The sequence below is a fragment of the Taudactylus pleione genome, unplaced genomic scaffold (genome assembly GCF_031769625.1).
Source record: "Taudactylus pleione unplaced genomic scaffold, aTauple2 ptg000212l, whole genome shotgun sequence".
Taxonomy (NCBI): Eukaryota; Metazoa; Chordata; class Amphibia; order Anura; family Myobatrachidae; genus Taudactylus; species Taudactylus pleione.
In genome coordinates, this window is record NW_028284614.1 from 6,045,951 (window position 1) to 6,064,713 (window position 18,763).

Genomic DNA, 18,763 nt, shown 5'->3' on the forward strand with positions numbered 1-18,763 from the left:
AACACATCTCGATAAGAAAGGAAACGCCTTAAATTATTACACCATGGAGACAGGACAGTGTCACATATCTGAAATGTTAGAAAATGAAATGTCTGACCTTTTCTATATAATATAGGGCCCAGTGCCAGTACACATGGCAGGCGAGCATGTCACTTCCCTACGGGAGAACACAAAACAAATAACTGTTATTATTATCCAAAAACAGAAACATAAAGAGCAAAACTAAATAGGCCATAAGGCTCTTTTTGGGGGTGTGGTAGGATATGTCGACAACCATCATGTAGACAGTGATGAAATGTCAACATGTTTGAATGTTGACATATGGTCCCTGGTGGCCCTGCGGTCACTTACCCGCAGCTTGTGTGTCCCGGCTGTCATGTGACCATCACTTCTGGGGCAAACCTCTGATCCTCCAGCGTCAAGTACGTATTCTTCCCCTACACCTCAATCTAGTGCCTAACCCTAACCCCCCCCAGTGTCGATCCCTATTCTCCATGCAGCCTAACCCTAACCTCCCCCTAGTGTCTAACCCTAACCCCACTCCGCAGCCTAACCCACATGCCCACATTCTGAGAATGTCTACATGTTGCCTGATGACATCCTGACTATACAATCTCCATCCCCTCTATGTACTTGACAAAGGTGAGGAGGAGAGTATATACAGTATATATAGAGATATGCCGATCAGTAAAGGCTGGAGGAGGAAAGGTCAGGAGCGATATTGGGAGAGATCACTAAAAAAGAAAAGTCGATTGATCATTTAATCTGTGCTCTTATATGTTGAAGGCCCCAAAAGTCTTCATCATCCATACAATAAACAAATGACGGCACCGGAATTACATTTCAGCTGCAGGGTGACCACGTTTTATATGGACCCCATCTCATATTCTAAATACAAAGGGCTTCCTTGGTCAGCTTTCTATTGTTACAATAGCTGGAGTATAATTACAGAAGATCTCCTACAAGTGGCACTCAGCTTAGGTGTGGTCCCATTTATACTGGTGATCAGGGAGAAAAGACTGATGCTAAGACAGCTATAGCTGACTGTAGATCCCCAACATTTTACCTTCCAGTTGTTCTCAGTTTTTTGCATGAAGGACAGGCCGTCCTCTACATCCGCCTTCATCTCATGTACATGGGCAACGGTGTGTACAGACCAAGCGTCCTTCGGGTTTATAGCCAGAGCCTGGACAATAGAGCGAGCAGCATAGATTTAGCACTTACATAAAGAGGAACTATAATACTGTAAGCATATTAATGTGCTGGCCAAACTGATCATCTTAGCCTCTTAGACTTTCCATGTGGGACTGACATAGGAAGCCACCAAGTCAGTTCCTCCAATGTCTGCCTTGCTAGGGCTGCTCCGGTCATGTGCTGTTATTGTGGAGATGTCTAGGAGCAACAACAGCTCATCTGCGAGACGGTAGGCCACACTGGCTGACACAACGGGGCCTACAAGTACTGAAGCACATAAGGCGGAAAACTATTCCACTACCGGGTTCCAAGCTGAGTCTGGAAGCAACGTCAGCACAAGAACTGTGGATTGGGTTTTCATGGCTGAGCAGCTGCACACAAGCCTCAGATCACCAAAGCCATACATTGGCTGGACTTATATAAACAATGCCACCATTGGAGAAACACGTTATCTGGTGTTATTAATCATGCTCCACCATCTGGCCAATAAATCAGAGTTTGGAGGGCACAGGAGACCACTTCCTGTCCCAATGCAGCACATTGGCACAGTATGGAGTTTGTACTTTCTCCCCGATTCCTCTGAGTGTTTATCAGGTTAACTTGGTTTCCAACAACAATCCAAAGGCATAACCCTGGTGTGTGTGTGTGTGTCAGTGGGGTAGGGAATATAAATTGTAAGATGCACTGGGGCAGGCACTGATGTCAATGACTAAACAGTCTCAGTAAATTGCTGTGTAATATATGTGTGCTATTACTAATGTTAATAAGGAAACGTGTACTGACAACTGTAAAGATTGGTGGAGGAGGAATAGTGTTCTGGGGCTGTAGTTCCAGTGGAGAGGAATGTTAAGGATACAGTATAATGACAGCCTACAGAATTATGTGGCTCCAGCACTGCTGCAATAGTTTGGGGAAGGCCCTTTCCTGTTTCAGCAATACCCCAGTGCACAAAATATGCTCTAACAGAAATGGTTTGCAGAGTTTGGTGTGGAAGAACTTATCTGTCCTACACGGAGCCCTGACCTCAACCCCATCGAACACTTTCAGGAGAAATTGGAAATTCATCTGCTTGCCAGGCCTTATCGCCCAACCTCACTAATGCCCTGGTGGCTGAATGGGTGCGAATCCCCGCCACCATGTTCCAGAATTCAGTAGAAAGCTGTTGTAACAATATACATCTTCATATTCATCCATATAAATGCCCCCAGTTTTGGAATGTGATGTTCTTGAAACATTACATTTGTTGACATGTAACCTTGGGCCCGATTCGGCAGCGATCGCAACTGCGATTACGCAGGCAATCGGCCGATTGTTGCATTCTGCGCATGCATCGTAGTGAGCGTGTGCGAACACTCCACTGCGAACAGGACTGCGATCGCAGCAACTACGCAAACTCATCACAGAGTGATTGACAGGAAGTGGGCATTTGTCGGTGGTGATTTGGGGGGTGGTGAAGCATAGGGGTGCCAGTGCGTTTGAACGCTGTTGCAGGGGTGTGCATAAATTATCTACTGTGATGCCATACGCAGCTTGGGCTTGCACTGCGTGTGTTGAGGTTAGCCATTCCTGAGTAAGGTCAGACCTTGTGCAAGTGTGCGTGAGGCACCGATTGTACTCCATGTTACTGATGGCTTCGCAGACTTGCTAAGTATTACGGATGTGTGTAAGGTAAAGTGGGCGTCCTTATGTTGGGCTGCGTATGGCATAGCGATCGCAGATATTAGCATATATTCGCAGTGAGACTGCGTGTGTAATCGCTATTGCAATCCTTACTGAATCAGGCTCCTTGTCCTTTATTAGATTGGACAATTTAATCTGTGATAAGACCTTGACTGACAAGAGTACTGCCATCCTCATAGGAGCTTCCAGTGAGTTTCACTGCTACACCAGCCTCACTCCTATGTCAACCTCACTGTTTCATCAGCCTCATTGCTACACCAGCCTTACTGCTATGTCAGCTTTACTGCTTCTCCAGTCTAACTGCTGTGCCAGCCTCATTGCTACACCAGCCTTACTGCTATGTCAGCTTTACTGCTTCTACAGTCTAACTACTATGCCAGCCTCATTGCTACACCAGCCTTACTGCTATGTCAGCTTTACTGCTTTTCCAGTCTAACTACTATGCCAGCCTCATTGCTACACCAGCCTTACTGCTATGTCAGCTTCACTGCTTCTCCAGTCTAACTACTATGCCAGCCTCATTGCTACACCAGCCTTACTGCTATGTCAGCTTTACTGCTTCTCCAGTCTAACTGCTGTGCCAGCCTCATTGCTACACCAGCCTTACTGCTATGTCAGCTTTACTGCTTCTCCAGTCTAACTGCTATGCCAGCCTCATTGCTACACCAGCCTTACTGTTATGTCAGCTTTACTGCTTCTCCAGTCTAACTGCTATGCCAGCCTCATTGCTACACCAGCCTTACTGTTATGTCAGCTTTACTGCTTCTCCAGTCTAACTGCTATGCCAGCCTCATTGCTACACCAGCCTTACTGCTATGCCAGCCTCATTGCTACACCAGCTTATCTTTTTGGAATTGTGATGTTCATCTGTCCACATATTGTTGGCCAGTTAGTGCATATAGATCTGCCAGTCCGGCAGATTCAGGGTATGCCTTCTATATACAAATCATCCCAGTTGCCAGTCAGCAGACTGAAATGATTAATCTATAAACTTGTTTAACCCTTAGCACATATACATTTTACTTTGAAAATTTTTATTTATTTTTTTCAAAACAAATATGAAATAGTAGCATTCAGTAGAGATACAAAGAGAGAGAGAGAGAGATAGCAAGAAGGGTGAAAGAGAGATAAGCAGAAGGGAGACAGACAGAAAGGAGGGAACATGAAAGGGAGGGGAAGAGAGAGACAGGGAGACAGGAGACAGGGAGTAAGAAATATAGAGAGACAAGGAGGAGGTAAAAAGGAAAAGGTTTTGGATAGGATGCATCAAGCATAGTATTTTGGATGCCATTCATCCTGTCACTGATCGCATACATACCTGCCTTTAGTAACGCCGTATGCATGAAACGTTAAGCAAAGGACAGCTCTCCTGATAAGAGCTTTACAGCATGAGCAGCTGTCGGCCAGTGCATGCGCAACCCGCAGGGGACCCTGGGAGAGATCCTAATGGATCCTTCTTGAGGGAAACGCAGATAAGAAGCCAATAGGCATATATTAAGCAATGCCATGTTAGGTGCATACGGTGATTGTGACCATACCTCTGAAAACTGCATTTTTGTTTTGACCACCATTTTAGTGTTGATGCGGGAGGCCCAGAGAGAGACAGACAGTGAGGAAGGAGAGATAGAGAGAGGGGCAGACAGAAGGGAAGGACTGAGAGGAGAGAGAGACATACAGAAGGGAGTAAGGGCCTGATTCAGAGCCACTCGTAAGCGGCAGCTCGTTCGCTCCGAGCGATGTTTGCCCAACTGCGCATGCGTACGGATCGTTATACGCATGCGCGAACCAGTCAGTGCGGTCGAAATTAATGTGCTCGCAAAATAGCGAATGCCTGCTAATTTGAGTGACAGAATGAGGCGTATGTGGGTGGTAACAGGGGAAGGGGCTTGAAAACGGGGAGTGGAAATCCGATCGCAGGCGTGCTTAAAGGTCAAAACGGGCGTTTTAAGGGTGTGCATAATTAATCCAGCAGCGTCATTGACCACGTCACTTGGTTTTTTTTAACTAAGAACTGCTCGCAAAATAGTGGTTGAAAAAACCAACCACAAGAATAGCGAGCAGTTCATACGCTGGTCGATGTACTCGATTAATCTAATAAATAGCGGACATGACGTATGGTGCGAGCGGCCAGGGGGCGTATTTTTCAAATTTACGTTCGCATGTTTTGCTCGCTCGTTCAGACTTAGAGGCGTGAACAGACCGCAAAGTGCGAACGGTTCATTTGAATAGCCACCCCTTTTTAGAAAACGAACGACCGCAAATAGCGAGCGGCTCTGAATGAAGGCCTAAGTGAGGGAGAGAGAGGCAGACAGAAGGGAAGGACTGAGAGGAGAGAGAGGGAGAGAGAGAGAGAGGCAGACAGGAGGGAGGGACAGAGGAGAGAGAGACAGACAGACAGAAGGGAGGGACTGAGAAGAGGGAGAGAGAGAGAGAGAGAGAGAGAGAGAGAGAGAGAGAGAGTCATACAGAATGGAGTAAGTGAGGGAGTGAGAGATAGAGAGAGGGGCAGACAGAAGGGAGGGACAGAGAGGGAGAGATACAGAGATTACTATTGTATAGAGATAATATGTCTTTACCTCATTAGCCACTTTTAGGGCGTCATCATAAAAGTTTGTTTCAAGTAGTCCAAAAGAATACATGCCTTTCACATAACTAAAAGGGAGAGATAGATGAAAACACAGGTCGTGTAATTGCTTCTCTGAATGATCAGCAGCTCCATGTGCATTTATACCACAGACTCGGTCATGTGAGATCTCAGAGCTCCGAGTACATCAGGTTCCTCTGAGAGATCACGCATTATATTAAACACAATTTATCTCTATGCCCAAAGCCTGTATAACAGGTTAGGATTTGACAATCTATCCAAATGGGAATCATCTTCTCATAACAAGTTCTGTTTCATACATAAAAGTCTGGTTACAAAAAACCCGTGCTATGATGCCTCCAATAAATTGATTCTCCACATAAATACACATAAATGTGAAGCTAAATACCAAATAGCCCATTACTGGAAAGCGCTGAACACTCCCAGCCGTCAGAAACTCCTTAACAGGATATGGTTCATTTAAAAAATGGAATACATCACTAGTCTACAGAATAATACTATACGGAGATTCCAATCTGTCTGGAACCCTTGGTATTCCCACCATAATGTCTCTCCCAGGTCTCCGTTAATACCTCTCAGAACTCTCCTGCTATAATCACAATTCTGGGCCTGATTCAGACCCACTCGCGAGCGGCTGTCCGCTCGCAAGTGGGTCGATGTTATGCACTGAGCATGCGCACGACGGAGGGAGCTCCGTCGTGCGCATGCACCAGACGCGACGAGCGAAGGAAAGTCCTTCGCTCGTTGTGTCCGATCAAAGGGGGCGTGCTGTCAATGTTGATTGACAGCACGCCCCCTTTGGTGGGCGTGCCTCCCTGACGGGGGCGTTCCCACGGGAACGCCTCCCGTCAGAAGCCGGCCCACTGACATCACTAGTGATGTCAGTGGGAGTGATTTTGGCTCTGATAGAGCCAAAATCACTCCGGAGCTTGCGGTTGAAAACCTCAACCGCAGGCTCCGGCTCGCAAATTCGATGGTCGCGATGGTCTCGACCATCGCGACCATCACAATGCACGCTCGTATAGCCTGTGGGTGGTGACCCACAGCTATACGAGCGTCCAGGAGGACGCTCCATGAAAATGGAGCCCGGCCCTCATTCAGAGCGTGCGCTCTGCTCAGAGCGTGCGGCTCTGAATGAGGGCCTCTCTCTTTTTCTTTCCTCACCAACTCGCTCTCCCTCCCCCCAGCCCTCTTTCCTAACCTATATTGGTTCGGGCTACAATCTGTGCCCCACCAGGGTGATAATGAATTCAGTTGCTCTTACTCTTTTTTTATGGGTTTATGTTTTCCAATTGTTATAAGCCTTTTTGTTTCTGCTGCATCGTATCTACATGTTTTCTCAGATGTTATGTATATCAACATTTGACGAGGTACAACAGTTCTATCATGATGTTCTCTCAAATGTGCTCAATAAACAAGTATAAATAAAAAAACAGTGCTATGATATGTCTCAAGTGGCAAAGAGACTGCCCTGCCAATTTTACACATGTGGACAATGACATTCATGAAGCCTACAAATCTCAGATTTAACTAACTTGTTGCTCCAATGGTGTATACTTTGTCTGTCGTTTTAGTAGTAATTCACATATAATTCATGTGTATTTACATACACCCATCAGCCATAAACGTAAAACTACCTGCCTAATATTGTGTAGGCCCCCCTCATGCAGCCAAAACAGCTCTCATCCGTCGAGGTGCAGACTCCACAATACGGTAAAGGTGTCCTGTGGTATCCGACTCCCAGACGTTAGCAGCAGAACCTTTATGTCCTGTAAGATGTGAGGTGGGGTCTCCATGGCTTGATTTTCCAGCACATCCCACAGATGCTCGATCGGATTGAGATCTGGGGAATTTGGAGGCCAAGTCACCACCTTGATCTCTTTGTCATGTTCTTCAAACTATTCCTGAACAGTGTTTGCAGTGTGGCCGGGCGCATTATCCTGCTGACAGAGGGCACTGCCATCCGGGAATACCGTTGCCATTATGGGGAGTACTTGGTCTGCAGTAATGTTTAGGTAGGTGGTATGTGTCACAGTAACATCCACATGAATGCCAGGACCCAAGGTTTCCCAGCAGGACATTGCCCAGAGCATCACACTGCCTCCACCAGCATGCCTTCTTCCCATAGTGCATCCTGGTGCCATCTCTTCCCCATGTAAACGAGGCACAGACACCCTTCCATCCATAAAAGAAAAGTGAGTCATCAGAACAGGCAACCTTCTTCCATTGCTCCATGCTCCAGTTCTGACACTTAGGTGCACATTGTAGGCACTTTCAGCAGTGGAAAAGGGTCAGCATGGGCACTCTGACCGGTCTGTGGTTACACGGACCAATACGCAGCTGGTCGCAATACACTGTGTATCCTGACACCTTTCTATCATAGCCAGCATTCACTTTTTCAGGAATTTGTGCTAAAGTAGCTCTTGTGTTAGATATGATTAGATGACTAGCCTTCACTGTCCAATCATATCAATGAGCCTCAGGCGTTTTGGAGATGCTCTGACCCTGGCCCTGATTCAGAGCCGGACGCTTTGACAGAGCGCTCGCTCTGAATCAGGGCATCTTTTTTTTTTTTTCTATGGTGCAGCCTCCTGGCCGCTCGCATTGCTGTGGGTTGCCACCCACAGCTAATGCGAGCGGCCAGGATGATGGTCAAGACAATCGCGACCATCGGGCTTGCGACGAGACCCTTGTGGTAGGGTCTCGTGGCCGCAAGCTCCAGAGAGCTTTCGGCTCAGAGCCGAAAGCTCTCCCACTGACATCACTTGTGGTGTCAGTGGGGCCGCCCCCAGACGGTAGGCGTTCCCATGGGAACGCCTCCGTCTGCGCAGCCACCCCCCGGCCCGCCCACCAAAGGGGGCGTGCTGTCACTCAACATCGACAGCACGCCCCCTTTGGTACGAGACCCGGAGCGACGGATTGCCCGTCGCTATCCGGGTCTCGCACATGCGCACGACGGAGCCGGCTCCGTCGTGCGCATGCGCTCTGGGCCACCATCGACCCGGTTGTGAGCGCTCAGCGCTCGCGACCGGGTCTGAATCAGGCCCCCAGTCCCCTAGCCATCGCAATTTGCCCCTTGTCAGTCAAGGCCCCCATACATCAGCAATCTGAAAACCACAATTGAACAATTTGAAGATTTATTGCCCGATCTTAGGATTTCCCAATCGAGCAATCTGCGCCCATACACTACAGATCTTTTTCAGTGATTTGCAGATCGATTGCAGCAAACACAGATCTGGCAATCTTGAAAGGCCCATCATTTTGCTAGAAACGGTCTGCAAATCTGCTGATCATGTCCATACACTAGCAATCTACAGCCCAATCGATCTGTGAAATCCAACATGTTGGAAAATCTGATTAAACAATTCCAATCACTTTTTGATTGCAATCTGCGATCTGTGAAGCCCATACATTGCAGATTTTTATACACAATCGATTGCAAATTGCAGAATTGCCACAATTGATTGATGATGAATGGGGGCCTTTATGTTGCCCATTTTTCCTGCTTCCAACACATCAACTTTAAGAACTGAAGGCCCCCATACATCAGCGATCTGAAAACCACAATTGAACAATTTGAAGATTTATTGCCTGATGTTAGGATTTCCCAATCGAGCAATCTGCGCCCATACATTACAGATCTTTTTCAGTGATTTGCAGATCGATTGCAGCAAACACAGATCTGCCAATCTTGAAAGGCCCATCATTTTGCTAGAAACGGTCTGCAAATCTGCTGATCATGTCCATACACTAGCAATCTACAGCCCCAATCCATCTGTGAAATCCAACATGTTGGACAATCTGATTAAACAATTCCAATCACATTTTGGTTGCAATCTGCGATCTGTGAAGCCCATACATTGCAGATTTTTATACACAATCGATTGCAAATTGCACGATTGCTGCAATCCATCTCTGATGTATGGGGGCCTTGACTGTTCACTTGCTGCCTAAAGGGCCCCATACATCAACAATCAATTGTGACAATTCTGCAATTTGCAATCGATTGTGTATAAAAATCTGCAATGTATGGGCTTCACAGATCGCAGATTGCAACCAAAAAGTGATTGGAATTGTTAAATCAGATTGTCCAACATGTTGTATTTCACAGATGGATTGGGGCTGAAAACTGCTAGTGTATGGACATGATCAGCAGATTTGTAGACCGTTACTAGTAAAATTATGGGCCTTTCAAGATTGGCAGATCTGTGTTTGCTGCAATCGATCTGCAAATCACTGAAAAAGATCTGTAATGTATGGGCGCAGATTGCTCGATCGGGCAATAAATCTTCAAATTGTTCAATTGTGGTTTTCAGATTGCTGACGTATGGGGGCCTTTAGGGCTGATCGGTCTATAAAACATGGATTAAAGGGGCCTATCCATTACATGACTTTTTGAACGATCTGACCAAAACCAGGAGGTTTTGGTCGCATTGTTCACAAACTCGTGCAATGGACAGCCGGCAAGGACCAGCGATGCGTGTGCATGCTGGGTCCTTGCCGACCCCGACTATCTGCCGAACATGCTGGTCAACCTGACGACGCTCGTCAGGTTCCAAATGTTAGCAGATAGGGAGGTCGGTCTCCTGCACTGAATGACGTTTAGGGAACGCTGTTCAGTGCGGGCATCGCACCCGGCGATCTGAAGGACTGAACGCTAGACGTTTAGTTTTTCAGGTCACATAATGGATAGGCCCCTTTAGGCTGAGCCTGTGTTTTCTATTTGTTTGTCATTAACTGATCTGCTCATCTTGTGTACTTAATAAATAGGCACAAAAGTGGAGCTTACAGTTGCTGCACCAGACAATATAAGTGTTCATATAACCATAGGTTTATCATATCATCCCTTTAATCCGGGACACATTGATTACACAGGTTCTGTGGCTGATTAAAACCAGGTGGAGTCCAGTCAGCCAGTCACACAACCTGTGTAATTCACGAGTGTCCCGGTTTAAACTAGGGATGTGCAGGCTCGGATTAGTTCAGATTTTCCCGCCAAATTCAGATTTTTTTCCCGCCAAAAATCGGGTCTCAAGAAAGAGGCAAAACGTCATCTTTAATGGACAAACATCATCATTCCTGGACAAAAGTCCATGAAAGATGATGTTTGTCTATGAAAGATGACGTTTTGCCTCTTTCTGAGACCCAATTTTGGTGGGAAAATCCGAACTAATCCGAGCCTGCACATCCCTAGTTTAAAGGGATTGTATGGTAAGCCTATATAACTCCTACACAATGGCCTTTTACACATGTAAGAGTTTAAAAAAGATTAAACAAGTGTTTCCCAAACTCGGTCTTCAAAGTGCCCCCAACAGTACTGATTTTAAGAATATCCATGATTGAGCACAAGTGTCTTAATTAGAACTTAGTTCACTTTGATTTAACCATCTGTGCTCAAGGATGGATAACCTTAAAACCTGGACTGATAGGTTGCTTTGAGAATTAAGTTTGGAGAACCACTGTACTACACTATATGGGAGATGTATCAAGCCTTCTAATGAGTGGAGACGTTGCCCATAGCAACCAATCAGCTCATAGCATACATCAAGTACATTCTATAAAAAGATAGGTAGCAGCGGATTGGTTGCTATGGGCAATTGCTGCACTTGTCCACTTGTCCACTCTTAAGAAGGCTTGATATATCTCCCCCTGTGTGAGATAATGACATTTCCAATCGTGCTCTATTATAATAAAAGGACACTGATTATTTCCCTTCCATGCTCATTTCATAGCCTGAAGTGAAACAAATGAAGACTGTCCTTCATGTACCCCAAATTTGCCAGGACTACTTATTTTCACCCAAAAATATAGATTTATGTCATTCTTCACCACTTGTGCAAAAACGCCTTTAAGAAGCTATTGAAACAACTTAAGCACCTCAAACAGTTTTATTAGGGCTATTCGGGCACATCTACATTGATCCCCAATGTTAATGCAACTTTTTTGGGAGTTCAGGCTGATATCCCCATTTTTGACAGCACTTTCTGCCTGTTCCGACTTCGCGTGGTTTATAATTGAATACGGTGAATAGATAGTGGGGGCGCGCACGATGTAGGCAGAAAGTCGGGCAGGCAAAACTTTATCACGGACGCGAAACTAACTGAATACCGCCCTAAAATTTATACAATAAAAGTCGAACTTGATGGGTGTTTTTTTTTTTTTTTTTTCAACCTCATTAGCTTTGTCAGTAAAAGTACATTATTTCAGGCATATCACTCACCTCACTAATCAGGTAAAAGTACATCTATTATTACAGGCATATCACTCACCTCACTAATCAGGTAATAGTACATCCATTATTTCAGGCATATCACTCACCTCACTAATCAGGTAATAGTACATCCATTATTTCAGGCATATCACTCACCTCACTAATACAGAGACTACGGAGAAAGTTTACTAAAGCTTCTAAACATGAAAAGTAATGGTGGTGCCCATAGCAACCAATCACATAACAGCTATCATTTCTCTATTGCATCCTAGAAAATGATAGACAGACTGTAATGGGTTGCTATGGGCAACGCCACCACTTTTCATTATTAGAAGCTTTACTAAATCTACCCCCTATGTTTACGTACCTACTTATAGGGTTATTCGGAGTCCAGTATGGAAGAACCCGGGCGACAGAATCTCTCATCTGCGTTTGCTCTCCAAGGTAAAAATATGTATCATGGGCGAATTTCAAAGCCAGCAAATCTAAGGGATGGTCCTGTGTGATTCTTTCCCAGTAATCCGAGGCTTTGGGAAGATTTCTACAAACAAAACAGACCTTAAACATTTCTTGCTCTGTTCAAGTTTTTATTCATTTGAAATATATATATATATATATATATATATATATATAAAAAACGTAAATTTGCACAGCTGTTGTAATATGATAACTGGGCCGCAATCTATACTTAGAATAAAGTTGTAATGGTTGTGTCTGTACGTAGAATGTTTTTTTTGAGAAATATTCTCTGTGGGATGGTGAACTATGTAGACAAGAAAAAAATTGTCTCTACTGCGCATGCTTAGGTCACCGGGAAAACGCACGCAGCGCCAATTCTCCAGGTGTTTTGTGTAACGCCTCTCCAGCGGAAGTAACAAAAAGTATGGGTGCAGGGTGTGCAGCGCGGGCCCCCCCTGGACCCAGGGGCTCATGAGCACAGCACACCCTGCACCCATAGATACGCACCTGGATGCAGAGGTTCTAAGTGAAGGGAATCAGAATATGTTGCATATTCTACACCAGTGAGTTACACTCTGGGCCTGATACAGAGTTGTGCGCTAATGCCGCCTCTGCGGAGTATTTGTGCGCAACTGTTATGCGCAAATATGCAATGTCACGGCTGCCAGAAGATGTACTGAGACGCCCACCTGCGCACTCTGCAAATCCAGGCATATGCGTACACAGATGCATCATCGGTTGCAGATTCTTCGATTGTTGCAGTCCTGAGTGAGTCTGTGGTCCTGCAGAATGGCCGTGGGAAAGGAGGCACCAGAGCCATATTCCTTGCTTATGGGATTGCAGTCGCAGGGTGAGACGCCCCCGAAACAGTTGCAACGCCCCTGCGTGCTTTGGCACCATTCCCAGTTCCCTCCCCCCCAAATGCTTCCTAACTGTCAATCACACAGAGAATAAATAGTCGCTGAGAGCGACTACAGTAGTCCTTGGCACATACGCAGTGTGACTTAGATGCATGCTCGGTTTACTGATAATCGATGAATTCCATAAACATCGCAATAGCGCACATCTCTGAACCAGGCCCTATAATCTTAGGCAGAAAGTGTGACTGCTGCACAGCAGACAGGGGGTCCTAAAAGATTCTGCATTTGGAATGTGCAGTGTGTTACCCCAGCACTCATTGAAGTTCTTACACATACACAATGGGGCTTACGTAATAGCCTGTGAGATGCGGGCATGGGTGCGATTCCGGTAAGCGTGCCTGTAAATTTAAAGCGGCAATCACTGAAAAGGCAAAAGCAAGCACATCGGCCTCTCAAAGGATATTACATAAGCCCCAATAACAGTGTATAGCCCCTAAAGGAGAGGAGTTATATCATACATGCCTACCCTCCCGGTTTTCGCGGGAGGCTCCCGATTTTTCGGATACCCCCCGCACCCCGGGAAGGGTAGGCATTTCAGAATGAGGAGAATACCAGCGGCGATCGCGGGTCTCCGTGAAGGGGGCGGGGCTTAAGACGTGATTCTGCATGAATCACGGCATTTGGCCCCGACCCCTATGCAAAGCGAGGGGCGGGGCTTAATGACGTGAATAATCAAGCCCCGCCCCCGTCGGCCCCCTGCTGCTTCTCTTACCCGGGCTTCTCCCGGGAGTATTAAAGGTAGGCAAGTATGAGTTATATTATATGGCGATAGCCGACGAAGGGCTAAATGTAGTAAATAATAAATCTGGATCTGATGTCGATAAATGGTATGTATATCTGTTGACCCAACAGTATATTCCAGAACTCTGACTAAACCAGACAAGGAGTGCTATGTAAACAGTTTATTACATGTACATATGCAAAAATAAAGTGCACATATAAATCTAAAATTAGATAAAAAACCCCACACAGAAAAAAAAAAGGAAAATAAAAACAAACATATATTGCAGACGGGTTCAATACACTGTAAATGTCTCTTTAGAAGACACGGGAGATCACCCCTGCAGAAGGCATCTCCTATGTCATAGATTGGAGTATGGTACCGTAGTAGCCTGCGAGTTATGGCAATGGGACGATATTTCAGCGATTTAGCAGCGAGCATTGATATTGCAATTTCTTTAAAAAAGACAAAAACAACCAGGTTTTGACCAAACTAAAAATTGCGTCTTTAAATCTCGCACCGAAATCTCGGCGATTGCAGCAATTCTGCGGCTATTACTTATCGCCCCGATCAATTGCATGGGAAGTCAATAAGGGAAGTGTAAAACTGCATTGTGGACCTGCGATGCCTTTTTCTGTGCACCCGTCTGTCTGCTGACGGCTTTTTGTTTTTAGTTAGTTTGCTTGTTTTTGTACATTTAAAAAAGTCAGAGTGCGGCCGTAGATGTATTTTCCCACAAAAGTGCAGCTAGACGGTGAACAGCAGTTTCACTAATAATATAGGGCACACAATCACTTCAGCAGTGTCGGTATATTCAAGTATTTGTGCGGGGAGTAAAAGTCTGCAATGCCTCCTGAAAAGCCGGTAATGCCTCTGTACAAATGACCGCTCTGCCCCTCGTCCTCCAAACCAAAAGTTACTTTTTGCACCTCATCCATATGCCTCAATAAATGCTCCCAATAAGCCCGACGGGATATTGTCATAATGGGGATGTTCATAATGTTATGATGTCGGCATCGTTGACAATGAACATGTCGGCAGCTGCAGAACGTCAACATGTTCACAATGATGTCATGTAAAATCTCAAAATTCTTAGGGCCCAGAGGGTTGTGGTTAGGTTGCGGCATCAGGGGGTTATGGTTAGGGTACAGGAGGGAAAGGTTACGTTTAGGCACTAGGGGGGAGGGATATGGTTAGCAATATCACCACCAGAAGCGCAGCAGGATCTGCCAGAAGTCATCAGGACGTCACCGTCGGACCCGGAAGACAACACAAGAGACATTTTTTTGACATTCTAATTATGTCGACATTTGAATGTTGGCGTGGTCAATGTTGATTGACACTATAACCATGTCGACATGATGAATGACGACAAAATATACCACGCCCAAGTCTTCCCCGCAGCCGGTGAAAACTTTATCACTGCTGCAGATGTCACCAGCTTGGCCAGCAAATCCATGTGCTTACCTGTGACAGTGTTAGCTTGTACAAATATGTTTCCAAATGACCCCTAAGTAGCTCATTTGAGATGGTAAAATCATACCAGCTATCGAAACTCAAAAAATATCTAGCCCGTACCCTTTGGCGAATGTCTCAAGTGCGGCTACGTGTAAATTCTCCCTTTCGGTCAGAGGCTGCGTCTTGGACAAATCGGACATTACTTTCAAACTATCTGCCAACTCCTTATCAATTGATGGTGAACGACCCGTGCCGATCAGTTCCAGGCCGTTAGAAATCACATGTCCCATTACTGGAAGAGAGAAAAGCATTACTGTATTCCACGTCAGATTACCAAAATCCGCAAAATAAAACAGCAGTTGTGACAGGATGGCTGTTCTAGTTTACACAAACACGACAGACGTAAAGGATTAATTGCTTTAAAGCGAATACACCTTACGCTGGGATTTTAGGAATATCACATTAAACCATAACTTGCATATCAAACAGTTGAACGAACAACTCTCTAGGAGTAGGGACCATCCGATCGATGACCTTTGCAAAATGGGGAATATTATGAAGATCTCTGTCCAGTTTTTCAATCACAACCCCCAACTGATAATAACATGGTGTGAAAGTAGTTGGTATTTTTCACTGCAGCCTCCAGGTCAAGCAAATCTTTTACATGTAATGCACACATATAATAGCAGGTGTATTTGCAAAGGAAAACAGTTTTGTAGCAAACAGTGAATTAGAACAAGCCTTTGGGGAGCTGAGAAGGAAGAAGAAGATGGGTCTGGGAGTTATAAGCTAGAACACATGACTGGTTGGAGTAAAGTTTACTGACGGATTATGTTTGAACAGCGCATATAAGTGCAGCATTTCACACATAAGGCAGCTGAAAAATTCAGAAATATTTTTCAAATCATACCAGCTGGAGGACAGTAAATAAAATGTGGTCTGTGATGCCCCCTAATATTCACTTAAATACATTTCAATTGTTACAAAATTAAAACTTGGGCCAGGCAAAAATGGTACCTACCAAAATCTGGATCAGCAGCTTTAATTTTGGATAAACATCCATCAATTCCTCCCAGGGTTTTGTCATTCGTCCAAGTCACATACTGAAAGAAAACAACAAAGATATTTAATTCTGCAAAAACCCAAAAGGCACAAAGTATGGTAAGTCCCACGTTATAAATAGAAAATGTTAGTGTAGGCCCTGATCTGGAAGAGATCACCCAGCTCTGGCAGACTGGCATCCATAATATAATCAAAATGTGCACCAAGAACCTCAGGTTTATGTTTGAAGTGAGTTTATAAAATCTATATTATAACTATTATCCTTTATTTATATGGCACTGCAGTGGGGTCCGCAGCGCCTTACAAAGTACATACACAGAAACAGTATGAACGAAAGTGACATACAACACAGAACATTGCCAGACATGGGCACGGTGTATAGACATTGCTGCGTTAGCCGTCATAATACCCAAATAGGCAGCAGGACGGCAGAACCCAAAGGCTGGGTGCCGTTGTAGGCAGTGAGGAGGAGATGATAGTAGAAGAAGGGGAAGAAAAGCATATAAGGGAAGAGGGCCCTGCTCGTGAGAGCTTACAATCTAAAAAGGAGGTGCAGACATACAGAGGTGACACAGAGGGCAAAGTCATCAGTGTTCAGCCCCCAAATCCATACAGAGGGGGCGATTCAGCTGCGGACGCATTGGCTTTCGCAGCTTCTAACATGGTAGCCGGTACGATAGCACTAATATGGTAATGTAGCAGGAGGCGTCATGCCTCCAGAATGCATTATTAAACCGAGCTGCATCCTTGGACGCAGCATCGGATCATCTGCGTGTCCATCGCCCAGCTGTGACCATGGGGTCACACAAGCCGGCCGCCGCTGATGAGTAAAAGTGGCCAGGAAATCGACATCAGCCAATGGAGATCCTGGCCTCTCCACTCCCCCTTAACGGCAATGACCCACCTACGCTCTGGGAAAAGGAGGCCGTTGCCGCCCCCTCCGCGTCCAGAAACGGCAGCAGATGGTCAAATACGGACAGTCTGCTAGAGGACCGCAGACCCGATAATTGGGAATCTGTGTGTCACTGCGCCCACAGCTGAATCACACTCAGAGATTCACGCCCTGGCGTTTCCGAGTATAGATTTTTGCAGAGTCTGACAGATACTTAATGATTATCTTAGGTGCAGATTCAGTTATGTGCTCATTACCTAGGAGAAGGCTGCCTGACAGCCACATAACTACAGAGCACAGGAGGGCTTCAGACAGGTTACAACATCTGATTATATATTTTATATTCCCTCCCTTCCCTAGAAATTACATTTATATGAGCTCTGTTTGGTATTACACTAGTCTTAGAATTGATTCAGAAAAATTGTGCAGTTTCTAAGTGGGCGATGCAATTGTTAGCATCGGCAGCTGTCAGAGCTAGGCGCCCGACGTACCAATTCAATTGATGCCCAGTTCGGGCGTGACACCGCCACCGGCGCCGGCATATCTGCTCGCCCCCTTCTGAGGAGGCGAGCAGAAATGTGCAATAAGTGCTGGTATTGGGCAACCAAACTGTTGTGTGGGCATCCTAACCAGGACTTTAGATGAGTTTAGCCGTTTTACATGGCTAAACCCGGTCTAATCAGGTGCAACAAGTGCCATACTTAATGGGCGACCAAAAATAATTCGATTGCTATTAATAAGCGCTCCTTAAATGACAATTGAATCGCCCCCTAAGCCTTCCGGACACCAGTTTAGTGGGGAGGAGAGGTTGAGTCTTTACCTGAACCAAGCTACTGTTGAGCAGGCACAATAACAGTCCCATACATAACTATATAAAAGGTGTGGTTGCCTATAGCAACAAAAAAGATGGTTGCTTTCATTTTCTAATCCAGTGTTGAGCCCTGGGCCGCATGTAACCCCCCGAGCCCTCAGGGGAAGTTCCCTGCTTTGCTGTCATATTTGTGTGTTATAGCTTGTATCGCTAGTTTATAAGGCATTCTGGGGATGCGATCAGGATGCTGGACGTCAATATACTGACGCCTGTCAGAATGTCGACACCACCATACAGAAGAAATCAAAATACTGACCACCAGCATCCCGATGGTAAGTATGCGGGTTAGGCCGGGCATTTATGGGGAGGGGTTGCTAGGGTAAGGCTGCAGGAAGGGGAGGTTAGGGTTATGCACCACCTGTGGGAGGTTAGAATAAGGCACCACCCGGGGTGGGTTTAGGGTGCGGGATGAGGGAGTTAGACACCACCAGGGGGAGGTTAGGCTTAGGTACCACTGGGGGGAGGTTAGGGTTAGGAGTCACCAGGGGGGGGAGAGGGGGAGGGTTAGGCTACTTAGCGGCCCCTGTCGGGATTCTGAACATCGGGATGCTGCTGTCGGTCTTATGACTGCCGGCATCCCGTGCGCCGGTCAATTGTATGTATTCTGGCATTCTGATACGTTATTGCAGATAGAAGGGAGCTAATTAATTCATTACCGAAATTGAAAGCAATGTGCGGCCCTAATGAAGG

General features: G+C 45.7%; 1 protein-coding gene across 2 annotated transcripts in view; it reads right to left on the reverse strand.

The window, feature by feature from the left end:
• Positions 1 to 18,763, reverse strand: part of TTC38 (tetratricopeptide repeat domain 38) — a 35,747-nt gene that overhangs the window by 12,331 nt on the left and 4,653 nt on the right. For both annotated transcript variants that reach the window (XM_088478288.1, XM_088478287.1), the window contains exons 3-8: positions 16,270 to 16,351; positions 15,369 to 15,540; positions 12,058 to 12,231; positions 5,451 to 5,526; positions 1,067 to 1,186; positions 98 to 157 (exon numbers count right to left, since the gene is read on the reverse strand). In XM_088478288.1, the coding sequence (XP_088334414.1) occupies positions 98 to 157; positions 1,067 to 1,186; positions 5,451 to 5,526; positions 12,058 to 12,231; positions 15,369 to 15,540; positions 16,270 to 16,351 (684 nt within the window). The remainder of the gene's footprint in view (positions 1 to 97; positions 158 to 1,066; positions 1,187 to 5,450; positions 5,527 to 12,057; positions 12,232 to 15,368; positions 15,541 to 16,269; positions 16,352 to 18,763) is intronic.